The sequence below is a fragment of the Capra hircus genome, chromosome 21 (assembly GCF_001704415.2).
Source record: "Capra hircus breed San Clemente chromosome 21, ASM170441v1, whole genome shotgun sequence".
Taxonomy (NCBI): domain Eukaryota; kingdom Metazoa; phylum Chordata; class Mammalia; order Artiodactyla; family Bovidae; genus Capra; species Capra hircus.
Genome location: NC_030828.1, coordinates 24,199,930 through 24,221,056, shown reverse-complemented (window position 1 = coordinate 24,221,056; position 21,127 = coordinate 24,199,930). Strand labels below are relative to the sequence as shown.

At 44.5% G+C, this 21,127-nt stretch overlaps 1 protein-coding gene across 1 annotated transcript in view; it reads right to left on the bottom strand.

Annotated features, from left to right (window-relative positions):
* The window catches only part of BNC1 (basonuclin 1), a 28,488-nt gene continuing 8,007 nt past the window's right edge, over nt 647-21,127 (bottom strand). The window contains exons 2-5 of the mRNA XM_018066593.1: nt 12,653-12,752; nt 11,364-11,599; nt 7,143-9,007; nt 647-2,720 (exon numbers count right to left, since the gene is read on the bottom strand). Coding sequence (XP_017922082.1) covers nt 2,039-2,720; nt 7,143-9,007; nt 11,364-11,599; nt 12,653-12,752 — 2,883 coding nt within the window. The 3' untranslated portion in view covers nt 647-2,038. The remainder of the gene's footprint in view (nt 2,721-7,142; nt 9,008-11,363; nt 11,600-12,652; nt 12,753-21,127) is intronic.

The following is a 21,127-nucleotide window of genomic DNA, read 5'->3' as shown; positions in this document are numbered from 1 at the left end:
TGCCTGGAGAATCCCAGGGACGGGGGAGCCTGGTGGGCTGCTGTCTATGGGGTCGCACAGGGTCGGACACGACTGAAGCGACTTAGCAGCAGCAGCAGCAGCTCTTTAACTGCATTTCATTTTGAGCATTGGCCATAAGGCTTATCTTTGACAGCACAGTATTTTTAAAAATCCAGGTATTTTCCCTTGATATTTGATACCAAGCCCCTCCTCCCAGGGAAGTAACCACTTAATATCTTTGGAACTCACGACCGCTGCAGTTCCTGTGTGAACGTGGTGTGCGTGTGCATGCTAAGTCACTTCAGTCACAGTAGTTACTGATTCCCGGCCACCAGACCTCCCCTGAGTGGCAGGATCTGTCAGATTCAGTATGTGTGTGATGACACACTCATCACACTCATATGACATGCAGGATGCACTCATATGACAGGCAGGATGTGTGACAAAACTGCTCTGACAAATGTCTGCCTTTTTAAACAAAAAGTGTGCATATATTTTTATTAAATCATAAAAAACTCATTTGTATACAAATTCTTCCATTTGGGGGACACTGGAATATGAAACAGCTGTGTAACAAAACATTTCAAAGATACATCTCACTTTAAGCAGAGACAAAGTTTAAGCTGTCACGTTTATTTTTTTTTTAAAATGTTGAAATAATCATAACACATTATTGGCTTTTTTTCACCTTTGGGCCAGAGGAACGGTATCTCTTTTGACTCCCCGACTCTCATTACTCAAACCAACCATGAGTTTAAAAAGTGATTAACTTGAAAGTTTAATACAAAATCAATTTCTTTTTTTTGCAACCATGGGCTTTTAGGGCAAATGCTGAATTTCAGGAGATGGTCTCCTTTCACAGGACCTGTTAAGTTTCTTTTCTACAATAGCAAACATGTATAATGGTACAGAATATATTTCAGAATAAGTTAAATATTAAGACATACAGTATGGCAATAATGTCCTACTTTTCTTTCTACCATGTAAATTCCAAAGTTCATCCTAATCTTACACATCTGTAAAAGGGTGAAGACTGAGGGATCCAGTGATACTGAAAATACACAACAACTGTCAGAACCACATTCTCTAAATGCTTTGGCTGATTATATACAAATGGTCCTGCCAGCATCACGCCTGCATTCGTTCCACGGGGGCTCTAAATGAACAGATACCGGAGTTCACCAAGCAAAAACAGGCAGTGGTTTTGAATTTTAGGCTGTCACTCACTCTGCTTCTGAGCAGAGACTCAAAGGTCACACTGTGACATGTCTGCACTCACCCCAAATACTCACATAACATAAACACAAATTAAATACTATCAAACTTATTTTAAATTAAATTGAAGACCACTATTTTTAAGTGCATGAAGTACTTCCCGCTAGCTTCCTGAACGTGTGTTATGGAGCAAGAACTAACATCCCAGGGAACATCCGTGTTCCTACATATTAAAGAGGCCAACCCACTTTCTCTGAGAACTCCCTGGAGTAACACATGAGACCTGTAGGGGAAAGAAAGCAATTCTCCAATCTAAATGGAGGGACAGTCTCGGTCATTTTCCCAAACTCCAGTTTGGATTTCAGACTCACTAAGGCAGGAACTCAAAAATGTGATCTTTGGGACTGGCTCCTGGTGTCACCTGTGGTGACAGTCTGTGTCCTCAGGACACTTCATTGACCCTTAATACTACAACCTCCCTTCCAGCTCCCCTCTGGGTCCTGGGCCCCTGTGGTCAAGACATAAACCTGGCACTGTCCCAGGTGATGTGTAAACAAATCTGGGAAAACCGCATTTCTGCAAGTGTTTGCTATATCAGTGAAAAACCTCTTGGGCTGGGAAAGATAACAGGAAACGCTGCCCCTATGACAGCTTCTCACAAGGCCTCTCTTCTGTTCATCCTGCTCTTGAAGACTATGAAGTCAACCCACACACTCTTTGCCTTGCTTGCCCCAAATGGTATTAAACATAGTGAGAAACTTTGGACTACCTTATTCCTGAATTCTGACCAGTGCTTATTCAAGCCAAGTCATCTACCGTCTTGTTACCGCAGGTGACTAGGAGAGGAGGTGAGGCTTCTGTGCAGGTTGGGGTTCTGGCTGTGTCTGTTCCGGCTGCGGACAGATGAGAACATGGTGTTGCAGCCAGGGACCTTGCATTTGTGCAGCTGGCGGAGGTGCACGGTCTTGTAGTGGGCCCGAAAGGTCCCCTTATTGCTGTATGTCTTCTGACAGAGATGACATGTCAGGGGCAGCCCGGAAGGGAAGCTGGTGAGGCTCTGGTCAGCCTTCCCCATCAGGACGCAGAGTGGGTAGTCCTCCCCGGGCACCAGGCCTGGCCCATCACAGCTCCCGTCGCAGTCCTCCGTGAGCACAGCGCCCTCCTCACTGGCCCCATCTGAGTCCCAGGAGGAGTGGCTGCTGCTCTCCGACTTTACGCTCGAGGTAGTGCTCAGATCCAAGACGGTGCCCTCGCTGGGTAGACCAGAGGCGTAGCTCTGTAGGCCGGCACTGTGGACCTGGGCTAGTGGGTACACCAGACTGCCCATCCGGCTCATCCCCTTGAAGATGACAGACGTCTGGGAGGCTTGTGGTGTGAAGGCTGCCTCTTGGTATGCCTCCTGGGCTGTATCTTTCAGGAGGTAAGCTGCCCGGAAGGGGTCTTCACTGCTCTCCAGCACTTCTTGGGGCAATACTTTCTGGTGGAGGTTTAGGTTTGAACTGTGTCTACAAGAGTGAAAAGGTGGTTAGCAATGGGTAGGGCTGTCATCTTTGTTGTTTTAAAGACAGTTTTTGTTCTGAGTAGAGACACTAGGTAGATACCAGGAAAGCTTGTGGCATGAGGGAAGTGACGCTAAGGGGCTCAGGATGCAGTGCCTGTATGGTAGACACTGCCCACTGCCGTCCATCGCTTGTCCCAAGTCAGCATCTGACCAGGGGGGTTGACAGAATGTGTAGTTCTCTTCAGCTTGCACAGTTTGACTGACATGTAAGTTCCTGTACCTCATCTTTGGAGAATGGCTAGACTGCTTCAGTTAGGCCCATTCAACTGGTACACTAAAACCAGGAGATCCCAGAAGAAAGCTGGTCACAAACAGTAAAGAACTAAGCAGAGGACTTTATTTCAATGAAACCAGGAGACACGCTCTTCTAGAGCTGTACTATCCCAAATAACGGCTACTCAAAAGCAGCTACTGAGCACCTGAAAGGTGACTACTGTCATATACTGAAATGATAATATTTTGAATAGACTGAATGATAGGAAATACATTACTAAATTTACTTGTTTCTTTTCACTTTTTTTTTTTTAACTGTGGCTACCATAAAACATTAAGATTCCCTATGTGGCTTGCATCGTGGACTAGAGCATCTGAATGAAACATCACCACATGGAAGTTCTTCAGGTGAGAGGCTAGAAGTGGTATATATGTGTGTGAGTGTGCGTGTGTGTGAAATTTAGTTCATATTTGCAACATTTCACTATATACCAGACAGGAATTTTGCAAGTGCAGCACTGTGAGCACACTGCCAATCACCCACCCAATGGTTAGTCCTGAAGGGCAGATAATGAGTATCCATTATGACACACGCCTTTTACTCATAATGTATCATTTGGATGTAACTTGTCAATCAATGCTGGCCTTGCTCAGAGATCCCCTAACTTCTAACGAGCAAAAATACCCCTTACTACAAGGGCATATTTTCAAAGGTGGCTGGAGAATTATTCTGAGCAGGGAACATACCTCTTCCAATACAGATCAGGATGCGTGCCAGGGTCAAACTGGGAAAAATATCCTCACCAAAATAACAAGAAATCTCCAAAGATGTCTTCAGTGGGGGGCTGTGGGGGGGGGATGTTACTCAAAGTGCATGAAATTTGTTACTCAACTTCTTTTTAATCCTTGTACACTTTCTTTTTTGGGGACATAATCAGAATTATATTCCCAGATCACCCACTTTGCCAGCAGCCCTTTTCCATTGCAACTCTGCCCTGTGATTATGTCAGCGTCCTGGGTTGAAGGGGCAGGTATGTCTCGGCAAAACACCAGACACTAGATTGACAATTAGATTCCAGGATATACAAGTGGTCAAAAAAAGGTCAGACAAACACATTTACTGGAACCCTGTACAGATGTAAGAGGGATGTAATAGAGGGATGTGATGTAACAGAGGGAACCTCTGGGTCCTGTGCTCAACTCCTGAGGATTCTATGAACACCAAAAGCTAACACGTGGGCAGCCCTCTCTCCTTCTTAACCATCCTGAGGGTTAGATGCACTTTCCAAGGTGCCATGTCCCCTAAGGCCAGTGACAACCACATCTGCAAAACCCTGGGACCATGTGCTGGGCTTTCTGCTTCCAGGACTTTGCTAACGCTGTGCCTCCTGCCCAGGTCTGCATTTCTTCACTTCAACCTCAACCTCACACTCCAACTCTCCCCTCCCCTGCTCCTGACTATGGAGATTAGCTGATACCAGGGTTTCAAAGTGTGATCTGGGTACCCTGAGTGGTCCCTGAGATCTTTTCAGGATGTCCCTCAAGTCAGACTCATCTCATAACAATACTAAGACATGATTTTCCCTTTCAGCCTCATTCTCTCACTGGTGTGCATGTTTGTGTGCTAAGTCACTTCAGTTGGGTCTGACTCTTTGCAACCCCATGGACTGTAGTCCACCAGGCTCCTCTGTCCATAGGATTCTCCAGGCAAGAAAACTGGAGTGGGCTGCCGTGCTGCTACTCCAGGGGATCATCCCACGACTCTTAAGTCTCCTGTACTGGCAGGTGGGTTCTTTACCACTAGTGCCGCCTGGAGTGGTATTCCAGAGGCCACATGACATGTGATATTTCAATAGACTGAATGCAGAAGCTGACATGAGAATCCAGTCGTCTTCTACTAAAGATACTAGCAAAGAGTAAAACAAAGCCGCTTCTCACTAAAGCTCTTGATCCGGAAAATGTAATTTTTCATAAAATTGTAATAAACTGATTTATTAAGTGATGCGATGTATGTATTAATTTTCAGTTTTAATTTCTAACAGTAAATATTGATAGATATACACCCAAACAGACATAAGTTCTTGAGGTTTTAAGAATTTGTAAAGGGGTTGTGACATCAAAACTTTTGCAAGTGGCTGGTTTAGACATAATGCCATGTAAAAATGATTTATGGGAACCATCCCTAACTTCTCGAAGAATTCGGTGAGATGCCCTCCCATGTGCCCATTATAGTCTGTATCCCCCCAGTTATAGCAGCCACCACAGTCAGTTGTAATCACCCGTGTACTACTGCCTCCCCACTGGCCTTTGTGGGCAGGGACTGTGTCCAGAGCACCTAACACAGAAGGTGATTAAACACTTGCAGTCCAAGTACCCACAGTGCTGTGGCAGTCCCCTTGATGGGTCCTAGGAAGTGCTGTGGGCAGTAGCCGTGGCTTGAAGACAGGAAGGCAGCTTCCCTCACAGCAACGCAATTCTCATCTCTGACTCAGAAAAATGGTGGTGGACCTGGGACTGCTAGCCAAGTCCTGTTCAAGATGGTATCATTTTAATCACAGATTCCAGGGAAAACGCAGTGCCAGTTCTAGATTACTAGAATTAGTGGTTTACATTTAGCATGCAAGATGATTTCCTGTGGTGTGGGGAGGAGGCTCGCATCTCAGATAGATCCAAAAACAGGAAATTATTAAATATGTGAAAAATAAATATGAATAGTATCTTAAATACAATATGCCTTCTAACTTAGCAGGTGATGTAGGTCAGAACAGTATCATAAATAACAAGGATAATCTGACTGACAGGACTATCCCTTCTTTATAACAACAGCTTATTCATGAACAAATTCTTCTCTCAGAGTCTGGAGGAGGAGGACCAGCTCACTAATTAGGTGTCCTGGAGGTTGGGTGCAACATCCAGCAACGGAAACAGGAATTTTAACAAATATCACCCCTGCCCGATCCTCTCTGCTCGAGACAATGAGTGTGTTCTTAGGAACCCTGTCCAGGAATGTGTGTGGGAGTCTATACCTTTTCGCCCTGTTAATAAATTAGGGGCTACAATTTGGGCTAAGGCAATGGGGATGTTGAGCTGCTTGAAATAAAGCTTGTTTGGACAAATGTAACATTTTAATGTTCTGTGAACCATTTAGCATCTCTAACGCTGCAGGTGAGGGCTGGTTTCATCAGAGGGCTGGTTCTCTCCCTAAAGCCTCCTGGTATCATCTTTCGGTAAGCCTCCTCTTCCCTTTACAGGCTGGGGAGGTAGGCGACCTGTAGCATGTTTCTGCAACCCGAGTTCATCAAGAAAAATAAGACAGGAATGCCAGTGCTGTGTGACCACAGTGATGAGGGGTACTCTAACCCCCAGCAGTTGGCGAGCAGTCTGATAGAAAACCCAGCACCGACAGACCTCTCATCTTTCAACTACATGTCACAGACATGGAAATAACTTGTTAATTGCCTTTACTCTTTGATAGCTCAATATTTCAGACATCTTCAATCAGGCAGTTATTCTTCTTTTCAAATAGAGCAATTAAGTAGAAATCAGAGAAAATGCTTCATTTTGTAGACTTCAGTTTGAAATGAAAGTCAGACAAGCTTTGGGAAGCTACGATCCTAACATGAAAAGCTCCCTGCCTCCCTTGCTCCTCTAATGTGTGACCTAGTTCATGGTTCCTGATATCCCAAACCACTGGGACCAGATGTGTTTCTGAATCCAGAATTCCTCAGGCTTTAGAAAGGCAAAGTGGTGCATACACTGTGATATCACGGTAATGTCCCCATAAGAAATCCATTAACATTTCTGTACTGAATATATACAAAGCCCCACACAAAGGGAGACTCTAAAAGATCAGATAGCCTCATGTCATTTCATGTCAGGTCTTGTGACTAAATGAGTTTAAACACTGGAGCTGAAAACGCAGGGACCTGGATCTATAGGACACTCTTCTTCAGACCATGGCCCCTGGAATAGCTCAGTGTCCCCTGGGAACTTAGCAATGCAAACCTTCATATCCAGTCCCAGACCTGCTGTGACAGAAAGAGTAGGGGTGAGGCTCCGAAGTCTGCTTTAATGACCCTCCCGGTGATTCAGGTGCATATTAAAGATTAAGACCCATTGCCCTGGAAGCAAAGATCGCCGCCAGGTGTCTTACCTGTCCCTGCTCCTGCGGGAGGGGAAGGTGGCCTTGCAGCCCTCCACTGTGCACGTGTGCATTTCCCGGGAGTGAATGTTTTTCTGATGCATCTTCACGCCGCAAGCGTTTTTAAAGGTCTTCTTGCAGATGTCACACTGGAAGCGATTCTCCTCCTTTGACCTCACTGATGCTGGCTGACCCAAGTGCTCCGGCTCTTTGGAATCTTCGAAACAAGGAAAAGCCATTCCTTGGGTGGACAAGGCACCAAAGAGGCCCCCAGCCAGCAGGTGCTGCTGCAGTTTGATATAGTCAGGAAAAGGCACGCAGGGTTCCAGCCTGGGTGTGAGGTGAGGTTCACGGCCATCCTCCTCTGCGTCCCGTGGCACAGTGTTCAACACTGACTTCTGCCCAGTCTCCCTCTCCGAGTTGTGCGTGGCCTGCTCAGGAGTCTGGCGGATGGCTCCACTGGACTCAATTCCTGGCCCGAGACAGCAGGGCCTCTCTTCCTCAAGGCGAGGCCTCTCGGAGCTCCCTGCTGGCGTGTGCAGCTCCTCTGGGGCTCCGTCTGACTGGGGGCTGCAGGTCTCCGGCTCGTCTTCACTGACCACCTGCAGGGGCATGTCTTCATCAGAGCTCAGAGGCTGCCCCTTCTCGTCTGCTGTCTCCATGGTCTCCTTCTCTATTTTGATGGGCATACTGGACTTGCGGGATTTCTTCTTGGGCAGGGTGTCAAACGGCGCTTCGTTGGAAGCCAGCTGTTCCGGGATGGACGAGGACAGCAGAGGGAGGGAGGGCAGCATCCCAGGGGTGTTGGCCAGCTCGGCTGGAGTGGCTGGGCTGCGGTAGAAAGGCAGGACTGGCTGGACAGTCTTCAGGTTGGGGAAGAGCACCCCATTGTGGCTGAGGCTCGGGAAGGTGGGCTGGCTCCGGGAGTCTTCCACGGGCCCCGCGTAGCTGGAGAGAGGCCGGCAGTCTGGAGGCGTCACCCCGCGGCCGGGGCGCCTGGTGCTCTCCGGGGCAGCCAGCGTCAGGCCGCTCCTCAGGTCTCTGTCCCTGTTGTTTCTGTTCATGGGCATGTGCAGCCGGGGATTGGGGTTGGCGCTGTGGCGGTTGCGGCTCCTCAGGGAGCTGAACACCATGTTGCAGCCTTCGATGGTGCACTTGTGCTTGATCTTCAGATGGACGGCGTTGTAGTGGATCTTCAGCGTGCCCTTGTCATAGAAGGTCTTCTCACATGCGGTACAGAACACCCGGCCTTTCTTTGTGCCCAGGCTGTTCCTCTCGGGCTTCACTTTGGCCTCTGGGGACAGCTGTGTCCTTTCAAGCTTCGTGACTATGCTGTATGAACTGGAGTCGCTGAAGTGGGTGCTGTCTTCCTTTTTGGTGACAGCATCGGGACAGTTGAGACACGGATCTTTTTCAACCTGAAATGGGGTAGAACTGGAAGTGAGGAAGCTGCTGTCAGGGAAGGCTCCATGGACTTCCTGTTTGGGGTCCTGGCTTTGGTCTTGACTCTGCTCTAGCACATAGGGATCGGGCAGTGACCCTATCAGTGCTGGGGGCAAGGGGTTGAAGAACTGGAAAGGCAGCATGAAGGTCATGTTGTTTATGAGGTTCTCGAAGGGGTGCACGCTGCTGGGGTTTCCTTTGTCCACGGGAGTGGGGAGGCTGGCACTCCGATGGCTGCAGCTCTCGATGAAAGCCCTGATGTCGACATTGGCTGTGGAAGGTGGGATGACAACAGACTGCTCTTCTTTCTCCTGAATTGCCATGAGCTCAACTATGGACTTGGTCTCTCCAAAACGAAGGAACTGCTGTAAGGTGGCCACCTCCTCCTCACTGGTCATGATGCTCCAGTGATCCAGCACTTTTCCCGATGCATCCTAAACCCAAACCAGAATTTAAAAGGACAATTAATTTACTGTTCCTTACTCTTCCCAGGTGGCTCAGCAGTAAAGAATCTTCCTGCAATGCAGGAGATGTGGGTTTGATCCCTGGGTCAGGAAGATCCCCTGGCATAGGAAATGGCAATCTACTCCAGTATTCTAGCCTGGAAAATCCCATGGACAGAGGAGCCAGGTGGGCTACAGGCCATGGGGTTGCAAAACATTCAGATATGACTGAACGACTAAACAGCAACCACCACAACCCTTTTCTCTAAGAAAGGAGTCATGCCATGTGGTTAGGGCCTCCTCTAGCATCATGGGACACTTTTGTATATGTTAGAAAAAGACACCCCTGGGAGTGCTGGGCTCGATAAGTTCAGTCCTCACTCACCCCACTTTCCTAGGAAAGAAACTCTCTGTGGAAAAATAAACTGCACAAATGTGAGTGGTGGTCCAGAAGATAGAAATAAAATTATATCACCCAAGCCTAAGGGAAGTTTGGTGATCATTTTCCAGCCTATTTCAAACCAATTGGTAGTCTTGAATTAGGCATACAATTTTCTCCCACTAAAATTAAAATATGTATCATTTGAACAACAGTAATTTCTTTATCTAAAGAGTATAGATGGGAAATCAGGCCTAGATATAGCTCAAGTATTTATTTGCTGCAGGTTGAATGATCTTTCCCAAGCAACTAACATCAAAATACAAATGAACCTGTATTGATCTATTGCCTGTGTTCACAAAGCAGAGCGGTAATTACACTGGAGTGTTGGAGATTTTTCAAACTCTAGCAAGACCTAACTTTTCCCAAAACTACAATAAATATTTTATCACAGAACATGTATTTGATGGCCTACTGAGATTTTTCACAGTGCATGTAAGAGTTTTGAAGATGATGAGGAATGTAACATCATAAATTTTTCATGCGCTGGAGGTTCAAGGTAATTGATTCCATATTTTTAATCCTAACACTAGAAAGCAAGATTATTAGGATCATTAAATATTGATCTATGTCATAATGTAAGAGCATAATGCTGTTCTACATAAAAGGTGGTTTCTGGCCTGCTAGGGGTCCTGCACTCGAGGTGAGCCTACAGGGTTCCAGAGGAAGCCTGCAGGTGTTGTCAGAGTCAGAGAGAAATGGGTTCACATTTCCAGTCTGCTGCATGCAAACTGAGGGACTTCAGCAAGATCCAGAAGCACTCAGCCTCTGTTTTCCCACCTGGAAAATGGGGATAATCGACCTACCTTGTGAGATGACTAGAAGAGGGACTAAGTCAGTAAATGGTGGTTTTTCGTGCTTGTTTCAAGTTTATGGCCTAGCGGAGTTGGACTGAATGTATGTGAGTCTTGGAAATACATTCATTGAAATTTTTACCAAAGTCAGCTGACATTTTCTAGCATAGTGACAGGGAAGAAATGCTGTAGCTGTTTCCTATGTCAGAAAAATCCAGGAAACATGTTCTTTGCCTGTGAAAACACTTCGACAGCCTCTCTGGATAGGAAGCATAAGGTCGACCCCTGGAACACAAAAGAGAGGTGAAACTACTCTGCAAAGAAGAGAGATGAGAGAAGGGATGAAAGGCATAGGATGATGGAGTGATGCAGAGAAGAGGCAAGAAGGCTGGAAGAGAACTGGTAGGAGAGACAATGAGCGAGAGGACGCCCACAGAACTATCACAAGTCACCGAGGCCTGGGAAGGATGATCACCAATTAGGTGGATGGCAGAGGGCTTTAAAGGACAGGGAGGCATGGGATGAAACTGAAACTGTCTGCTGTGCCTTTCTGCAATGTTAAGTTCCTCAACCCCCACCTTCAGTAAAACTGGAAACCAATGATGTCGTGTGTCAGTAAATGCTCTGAGGATGATAAAAAAAATGGAGCAGTGCCAAGGATGGGGCCAACAGCTGACTGTGCGAGGGAGTGTGCGATGTTGACTGTGCAAGCTGGCGAGTGAAACCCAAATCAGAGAACATGTAATGGCCCAACTCCCTGAAGTCTAACAGATACTAGCGCCTGTGTGCTCAGTTATGCCTGACTCTCTGCGACACCACGGACTATAGCCCACCAGGCTGCTCTGCCCATGGGATTTCCCAGGCAAGTGTACTGGAGTGGGTTGCCATGCCCTCCTCTAGGAGATCTTCCCAACCCAGGGATCGAACTCACATCTGCACTGGCAGGCAGGTTCTTTACCACTGTGCCACAAGGAAAGCAATGGATTTCTCCCTGAATGTGAGATAGGGCTGGGGCCAAGACGAATGACGATGAAAGGGAGGGATGACTACCGGCAGCTGGAGCACTGGGTTACACCTGTTCTGCTCTCGGGGAGTGGCACCCACATCCCCGTACCTGCAGCACGTATCCTCGGATGTAATCCTGGAGGGTCCAGTCCAAGGCGTGCAGGATCTGGAGGACTTCGTCTTGCTTCAGCACACTGAAGAGCCGGTCCAGAAGGATCTTCAGGCGGACAGGGATGGCCTGGGTCCCATAGAGCATGAGGCTGCTGATGTCGAACACCACGTTGGACTGGACGATCTCCACCTGGCTTGTGGGGTACATGGCAGGGATCCTCAGCTTACTCAGAGCTGAAAAAGGAAATTGAAAAAATGTTGTTTTTCAAGATTCTACCTTTAAGAGAAAAACACTGCTTGGGAAGTAGGCTAAGGGCTTAATCTCAGTTATTTGTGCCAATGGAAAAGCCACAAATATGCAAACAATTAATAATCTTAATGGCTATTTGGCTCCACGTTATTCAGAGGAACCTCTAAGGCAAAATGGAGCGCCCTGAGAGGCCTCTTTTCCCCCTTTCCTGTGGCATGCCTAAGGAGTACAACAGCCACAGGTAAGGACAACACCTGGGAAACTGGTAAAAATGAGGGCGGCAGGTGTGTAATCAAGAGGATGGGAAACCAGGAAGCACAGGGCCTGGGGGAGAAGCTAGACTTGGGTTCTCCCCCAACACCTCAGACTGGGGTGGAGCGCCAGTCTGGTACCCTCCAGATGTCAGGCTCGGCAATTGAGCCCATGCTGTCCAATGCAACAGTCACCAGTCAAACACAGCTGTTCAAATTTAGATTTACATTAATTAACATTAAATAAAACTAAAAATTCAGCTCGCCCGTTATGGTAGTCACATTTCAAGGGCTCGTAGCCACATGTGGCTGGTGTAGTGCTGGGTTGTCAGCACTACAGGAATAAAAACACAAGAAGTTCCTATTAAACTTGAATATAGGTTTCAGATAAACAACAAATAACTGGGATATACTTAAACCAAAAATATTAATTGGGATATACTTAGGCTAAAAAAGTTATAGTTTAACTGAAATTCAAATTCAACTGAGCATTCTGATTTTTCATCTAGCAACCCTGGGCTAGAGGCTACTTACTGTATATGCACAGAATATTTCTTTCATTGCAGAACAGCCCTGAAGCACCACTTTCTACATCTTCAGAAGGCAGTGGATAAACACTTTTCAGAGTTAAGATCCAAAGAGATAACACATATAAAGCTCTTAGCCTGTTTCCTGGCACACAGCAGTAACTTCAGATGTTAGCTGTCATCCATGGATATTAAACCTGTTCCTGAGTAACTGCGTTAGTTAGAGGAAACACTACAGGCCAAGGGGGGAAATGGTTACCGTGAGCCACCCATCCATGTCTGCACTGCTCACACTGACGGTGGTTGATCTTCCCTGGTTTGAAGCTTTGGCAGCTGCAGTTCAGAGTACAGCCAATAGCCTACAGGAGAGAACATGGGGACACCCGGGATGTTAGTGATGTGTGGAACACACACAGCATCTACAGGACAGAACGCGTTCCTCCACTGAGCAGCACTGGCTAAATGACCTGTGCCCACTCCATGCCAGGTCCGGACATGCATACTGTCCCCTGGAAAGAGGAGCAGCTCCCTGGAGACAGCAAACACACTACACAGATATTCCACATGCAAGGATAGGTTACAACCCTAGAACTCTTTATAAGAAAGGATTACAGGCAGGAAGGAGATAGCCTGCTTATTATGGAAAGGGCATGGAAAGGTGAAGAAGAGTCACATTCTCACTAAATCTGTAAGTTGACCAGAACACCAACCCAGAAAGGGATATTGGGGCTGCCCTGAAACAAGTAAATAGGAGAATGATCCAAACTGAGAGTGATGCACGTGTCCTTCGTCACTCCCTCCCTCAACAGGGCAGATGCTGAATATCATGACAGATCTGGGGACATGCAACGGCTGACCACACCAAGGATCATTCCCTGACTCCGCTGACTGGACTGTGTGATTGACAGCCAGATGCAGGCTGGACAAGCTCTGCACCAATGCCCAGGTGCAGGTTAAGGTGGTGGCTGTGGCGTTGGGGGTGTGGAATGTGCAAGCATACGACTGAAATGGAAGATACAGATGTACGTGTCAACAAAGTTCTAGGATTAAGAACAGAGGTTCACATATATTTTTAAGATGGATTTTTCAAAAGGGGATAAGAGGCTTGAGGAATGTAATCTATTATTAAAGAGAAAAAGCTCTCACTGGAGCTCTGTCAGTGAGATTTCTGGGAGGAGGTGCTGGATGGAATCGTATGGTTCAAGAGAGCTTGGACAGCTGGGGAGTGCCTGGGTGTTTGCAGCCATGAGAAAGCCCTAAGACTGGGGGTTTAACCTCCATGGGACCATTAAGGGACTGTGTGGCCTTGTGTGCGGACAGGGAAGGAGAGAATCTGGCCAAGGACACATTAAGGAGCATATTAACTAGTCTTCACTTAAAAATCAGTTGTTGGTAGGAGTGTAAAATGGTGCAGCCACTTTGGAAAATAGTCTGACCGATCCTCAAAAACACAGTTACCTTACAACCAACTGATTCCACTCCTAGGTTTAAGCCCAAGAGAACTGAAAACCTATGTCTACACAAAACTTGTACCTGAACTTTAAAATCAGCATTATTTACTAGCCTCAAAGTGGAAACAACCACCATATATATTAATTGATGAACAGATATTCAAAATGTGGTATGTCCATACAATGGGATATCACTAGGCAATAGGAAAGAATGAAGTACTGATACCTGCTAGAATATGTGTGAACTCTGAAAACATTTATGATAATGAAAGAAACCAAGTACGAAAGGTCACAGGCTGAATGATTCACAATTTATGTGAAACGTCAAGAACAGGCTAATCCATAGAGACCCAAAGCAGACCAGTGGTTACTGGGGTTGTGGGGAGCAGGTAGGATGAGGAGTGACTGCTAATGGGAAAGGGGTATTTTTTTAAATTGTTTTCATTGTTTTTAAAGACAGCTTTAAGTTGAGACTATATTACTAGTTCACATATCATACAACACCCATTTAAAGTAAACAAATGATTTTTAGAATATTCAGAGTTGAACAACCAGCATCACGATACAATTTTAGAACATTTCCATCATCCCCAAAAGAAACCCTGTGAACAAGTTTATGACAGACATATGCTTTCATTTCGTTGGGATATATTCCTAGGAGTGGAACTGAGTGATCATATAGTAACTCTATGTTTAACTTTCTGAGAAACCCCCAAACTGTTTTTAAAGGTTTATTTTCCCACCAAGGTATGAGGGTTCTGATTTCTCCACATCCTCGCCAACACTAGTTATGGTTTGTTTTTCTACTGTAGTTATCCTAGTGGGAATGAGGTGGTATCTCCTTGTGTTTTGATCTACATTTCTCTGATGGCTAATGGTGTTCAGCATCTTTTCAAGTGCTCAGTGGCAATCTGTGTGTCTATTCAGATCTTTTGCCCATTTTTAAATTGGGTTGTATTTTTAGTATTGTGTCATAAGAGTTCTTTATATATGCTAGGTACAAGTTCCTTACCAGATATATGAGTGGCAAATACTTTCTCCAATCCTTGGATTATCCTTTTACTTTCTGCATGATATCCTTTGAAACACAGATGTTTTCAATTTTGACCAGTTTCTTTTTGAGGTAATGGAATGTTCTAAAGTTCTTAGCAGTGATGTTGCACAGCTCAATGAATACAGTGAAACCACTCAGTTGACTTTTATGGTATGTGAATTATATTTTGATAAAAATATAATTTTTAAAAATCAGCCCACCACACTATTAGAATGGTTGAAATCTGGAACACTGACAGTATCAAGAGACTGTGAGGATATGGAGCAACAGAAATCTCATACATTGCTGATGACAACACAAAACATAAAGCAACTTTGAAACTCAGTTTGGTGGTTTCTTACAAAACTAAACACACTCTTACCACACAACCCAGTAAACTGCATTCCTTGGAATTTAAAAGGCATTGAAAATCACACAAAAACTGCACATGGATATTTACGGCAGCTTTCTTCATAATTTCTAAGATTTAGAAGCAACCAAGATGTCCTTTAGCAGGCAAACAGATAAATAAACTGTGGTATGCCCAAACAACAGAATATTATTCAGCATTAAAAGACATGAACTATTAAGCCATGAAAAGACGTGGATGAAAAGTAAATGTGCATTACTAACTGAAAGAAGCCAATCTGAAAAGACTACATACTGCACGATTCCAACTGTATAACATTCTGGAAAAGGCAGAACTATGGAGACAGAAAAAGCTGGCTTAAAGCTCAGCATTCAGAAAACTAAGATCATGCATTTGGTCCCATCACTTCATGTCAAATAGATGGGCAAACAGTGGAAACAGTGACTGACTTTATTTTTTGGGCTTCAAAACCACTGCAGATGGTGACGGTAGCCATGAAATTAAAAGACGCTTACTCCTTCAAAGGAAAGTTATGACCAACCTGGACAGCATATTAAAAAGCATAGACATTATTTTGCCAACAAAGGTCCGTCTAGTCGAGGCTATGGTTTTTCCAATGGTCATGTATGGATGTGAAAGTCGGACTATAAAGAAAGCTGAGCACCGAGGAATGGATGCTCTTGAACTGCGGTATTGGAGAAGGCTCTTGAGAGTCCCTTGGACTGCAAGGAGATCAAACCAGTCCATCCTAAAGGAGATCAGTCCTGGGTGTTCATTGGAAGGACTGATGTTGAAGCTGAAACTCCAATACTTTGGCCACCTGATGTGAAGCGCTGACTCATTGGAAAAGACCCTGATGCTGGGAAAGTTTGAAGGCAGGAGGAGAAGGGGACGACAGAGGATGAGATGGTTGGATGGCATCACCGACTCAATGGACATGAGTTTGGGTAAACTCCAGGAGTTGGTGATGGACAGGGAGGCCTGGTGTGCTGCGATCCATGGGATCACAAAGAGTCAGACACAACTGAGCAACTGAACTGAACTGATGGAGACAGAAACAAGACCAGTGGTTGCCAGGGGCTTGACAGGAGTTGGGGAATGAATAGGTAAAACAAGAGGGCGTTGAAAATGCTTCGTACAATGATATAATGATAGATACCCAGCACTGTATATGTTTTTCAAACCCGCAGGATGTACAACAACAAGCAAGAACTCTGAGGTTAAACCACGGATTTTGGGTGATTGTGATCTGTCAATGCTGGTTCATCAATTGTTATCAACCAGTGAGGGATGTTGAAAATAGGGCAGGCTATGTCTATGTGGATGTAGGGGTTATATGGGAAATCTTTGTATTGCGCTGGCCAAAAAATTTGCTTCCATTTTTCAGTAAGAAGTTACCAAAAAACTCAAAGTTTTTGGACAGTGCAACACTCTCCTTTCAAATCTTCTGTGAATCTAAAAGTGTACTAAAAAAAAAAAGTCTTTTTAAAAAAATCAGTGACCTTACTTAAATACAGGTTAAAATTGGCATGATTTGAATGTTTTCTATAGTTTCTTTTGGATTACAATGGGCCTGAACAGAAGAACTATACAGAGATTTTCAGGTGAAGGAATAAGGCTGCTGATAACTGAGGTGCAGCAGGTAGCAACAGTGTTACCCAGTCTCTTCAAGAGGCTATGGAAAAATAGGAAATCTAGGGGAAAACGGCTTCACTCTGTACTAAGTTATAGACTGTAACACAAATAACTCCAGACGACCAAAACAGTCTCTCACTCTAACCATTCTCAGCTGGGGAACACCATCCCCAAAAGGTGAGAACTGGTCTATTCTTTTTATGTGTAAAGCACACACATACATACATAAACAGATATACAGTAGATGGCATGACACTAAAATTTCATTGGGGGAGGCACAGTTAGGAAAAAAATTTCCCAAGTCTCCTTAGATGTGTGTGGGAGTGAATAATAAAAAAGATTGAGAAATATTGCTCTAATGAAAGACATTATATTACTTTTTCATTATAGAGTTTCTATTTGTGTATATACATAGACAAATGTATTACATACACAAACACACACATCTAGACTCATATATACATAATTATATAGTTATCTTGGCTGGAAGTGAAAGGATAAAGATGAGTGATGGTTTAATTTCTATTACACACTGTCAAAATTTAGAAGAGCATCATTAGGTTTGTGGCATTCCTATGTCGTCCAGCTTCTAAACTTCCGCACCTCTCTGAACATCAGCTCACAGGTGAGCCAATCATCGATATTCTTTTTTTTTTTTTTCACAGATCTCAACAGCTACCAGCACACTAAGCACTAAACTTCTGAAATATTTCACCACCTACATTCTATAAATATGACTGTCTTCAAGGAAATTTTTAAAAGAAGAAAAGTTCTTATTTTGGATAATGTCCCTCAAGATGCATTCACTCTTTAAAAACAAGGTATCTGAACTATACAAAGTGAATTCACATTTCAAAAAACAGGACCTATCTGAATCAGAGAAAGATGTCCTTGAGCACACACCTCCTCTACACCCTAAAGGGTGCTTGAAAAGCTCACTACTTCGGACCCAGCACAGCAAAACTATAGAAGGAACAATTCCAAACTCATTTCATAGCCTAAGGTTGAAAGCAATTTTTTCTGCATCTCCTGATACCTAAGTCAGGATTTCGCCAGCATCACAGACATTCTGAGCTGGGTAATTCTCTGTGATGGAGGGCTGTCCTGTGCATTGTAGGATACTGAGAAGCACCCACGGTGTCTACCACAGTAACACCTCCCCTCGTCCCCAGCTGTGAAAACCAAAAAGTCTCCAGACATTGCCAAATGGCCCCAGCTGAGACTCCGTGATCTAACGTGACTATTCAGATACAGAAGATTCTAGTTTGGGGCCTGAATTTTAAGCAGCTTTATCTATAATTCCAGTGTATGAATGCTGCTTTATTTAAAAAAAATCATGTAGTTCTATATGAACTTATTTGAATAAGGCTTAATAAAGCTCATTAAACATCTATGGAAATACATTTCAGAGGAATTATTTATGAACCAAAAAAAGCTGATTACAGCGTCTAAGAAAACTTCTAATATTAAAGTCCTTGGGTTTTTCCACCCATCTCAGAATTCCACGATGTAGTAGAATTATAGCACCATTATCTAAAGACAAATTAAAACTCCTAGAGTGAAATCAAACCAAAAATTCTAATTATAGGACGAAAAGAATTCATGTAAATCAAAATGGAAAACTGTTAAAACTTACATCCTTTCTTTTAGAATTTTGATACTCATTCCATTCTTCAGAAACATAAAGCAGATGTTTACCACATTCTGAATTCATCAAGGCATGATTATGCTTTTTACGCACTCATTTTAATCAGACTATTTCTGAATTGTTATTAGTCACTTTGATGCTCTACAAATCAACATTCAAAATTCTGGCTTGCTTTTTTGTCACTGACATTTGCTCATTCATCCACCCAGAAATTACTGACACACCTAGCATGGGATGGATGCTTTAGTTATTTGCAGTCGTGGGCTGGCAAGTCTGGGAAGTTATGACCTAGATAGTAGGTAGATTTGAGGGCCCCACTTCCTCTCCTGGATACCTGTGATCTACCTTGAGCATGGCTGGATGCTGCCATGGGCCTCTTGTCAGAAAGGCTGACTGCAGTTCCTAGCAGCAGCCAGGATGGGCGTATGCACAGACATCCACTGCTGGACAGTGCGGGCCTTTGATGGGATTTGAATTATTGAGCTTGAGAATAGAAACTACCCACTTCAAAGCTATTTTCATCTGTAGTACATGCAAACATTTTCATATCACTGAAGATAAATTCAGGGGGATACTCTTGGGGGACCAGATGGAATGGGGCAGGGGAAAAATCAGAGGACTTCGGGGGACTTTCAGACTGACCATCTGAGGGGAGTCATTTGTAATCTGGCTCAGGAACATAACTGAATGATATACCAGCCAGACAGCTTTGTAGCATCGAGTTAATCTGCCTTAATAGTACCCGCCAGCCACATGTGGCTACTTAAAATTAATTAAAATAAAAATTCAGTTTTTTAGTCACTCTAGTCACATTTCAAGTGCTCAGGAGCCACACGTGGCCAGTGGCTACTGTACAGGACAGCAGAGACAAGAACATTTCCATCATCACACAAAATCCTACTGGACAGTTTTGAGTCCAATGGTGAGACAAGCTACTCTTCCAGCATCTGTCTGTCCACACAGTGGCATTCGTATGGAATAGGTGATCTCATTCAGTCCGTACTGCCTCACTGTGGGGCAGGAATTATTCTCAGGAAACTTAAATTTATGGAAGATTTGTAATCTGCACAAGGTCACACAGTTTGTGATGGTGATTATTTATCATGTGTGAGGGACTGTAGTAAGCAGTACCTATGAGCTATCTCATTTCTTACTACCACCCCATTTTATAGATGAGGAAGCTGAAGAACTTCCGGGCTACTTGAAAGTGGTCTCAAATTTGGATATTGAGGGCAGATTATATCTTGGAATACCAATATTTGGTACTAACTGCATTTGTATTTATGGTTTCATTTCATCTCAACGGCAACTATAAGAATATTAAATTTTCACATGGCAAGGAAACCCCATTCACTGAATAAATATTTACTGTTTATGAGCCAGGCTTTCTAAACTCTGGTGGCTAAAGTGTTGAATGAGAATGGTAAGTCCTTGCCCTTGAGGAGGAGGGAGACAGAATAAACAAGTAAACAGACAATATCTTTTCAGAATAAGGCAGGTGCTATTAAAGAAACATGCAGAAAGCTTTGCTGGCAATTTTCCTGGGTGGCATGGGGAGGCAGGGTAGTGCCTTTCAAACAGAGTCATCATTAAAGGCTTTTGAAGAGAAGACTCCTAAACTGAGTTACAAGGGATGGCAAGGGGCCAGTAAAGAACTGGAGACCGAAGGCAGAGAGCAGAGCAAGTGCAAAGGCTCTGGGGCATGAAAAGAGGCTGGAGGTGTTCAGGGAACAGAAAGAGGCCAGGGCAGCTGGAGCGGAGTTACCAGGTCCACGGTAGGAAATGACGGTCAGAAAGGTGACAGAACCACTCTGCACAGGATCTCATGCGGCAGGCCAAGGAGTACGGATTTTGTCCTGAGTCTAACAGTGAGTCGTTGAAAACAGTATGAAACTATTAATATTAATATAATGTGATTTGCCTGCTAAAGTGACACCTCTGGATGCATAGCTGGGGAAACTGAGCTCCTTCCTAAACTCCTTCTCATCATACTGAGCATCTTTCTCTGAGAGACACTGCAATCTACAACTGACCTCAGTCTATATCTCGCTTCCTGTTGAGCCATACAGCCTTCAGCTCCATGGCTTGGATTCTTTGACTATAAAGCAGGCTGGATATCTGCTCCTGCCAACCTCTAAGGCTGATCAGCCACATTAATGAGGATATACAGATAGAGAGTGGAAAAGACCACAGAGCACAGCAAAACTGCTGTTGCTACCAGGCCTATGACAGATCTTAGGTCCTCTGGGCTCTGATGATCTGACTCTGCACAGACAGAGCTACCAAAAATACCCATGATAAAAACGTCCCAAAAAGTTGTTCCATAATGAATCATCCCTGAAAGAGGCAACAAGACAAGTGAAACTCCAAACCTTGTGGCTAGCATTGGGTCTGCTATTCTGTAAGATTTCCAACTGGTATTAAGAGAATAAGGAATGAACCAATTAGAGAGCTGCACCACTCTTATTAATTACAGACACACATCCAATATCCTTTGCCTGATCTGCCTTGGTAAAGAATCTGCCTGTAATGCATGAGACCCAGGTTTGATCCCTGGATGGGGAAGATCCCTGGAGAAGGTAACCCACTCCAGTATT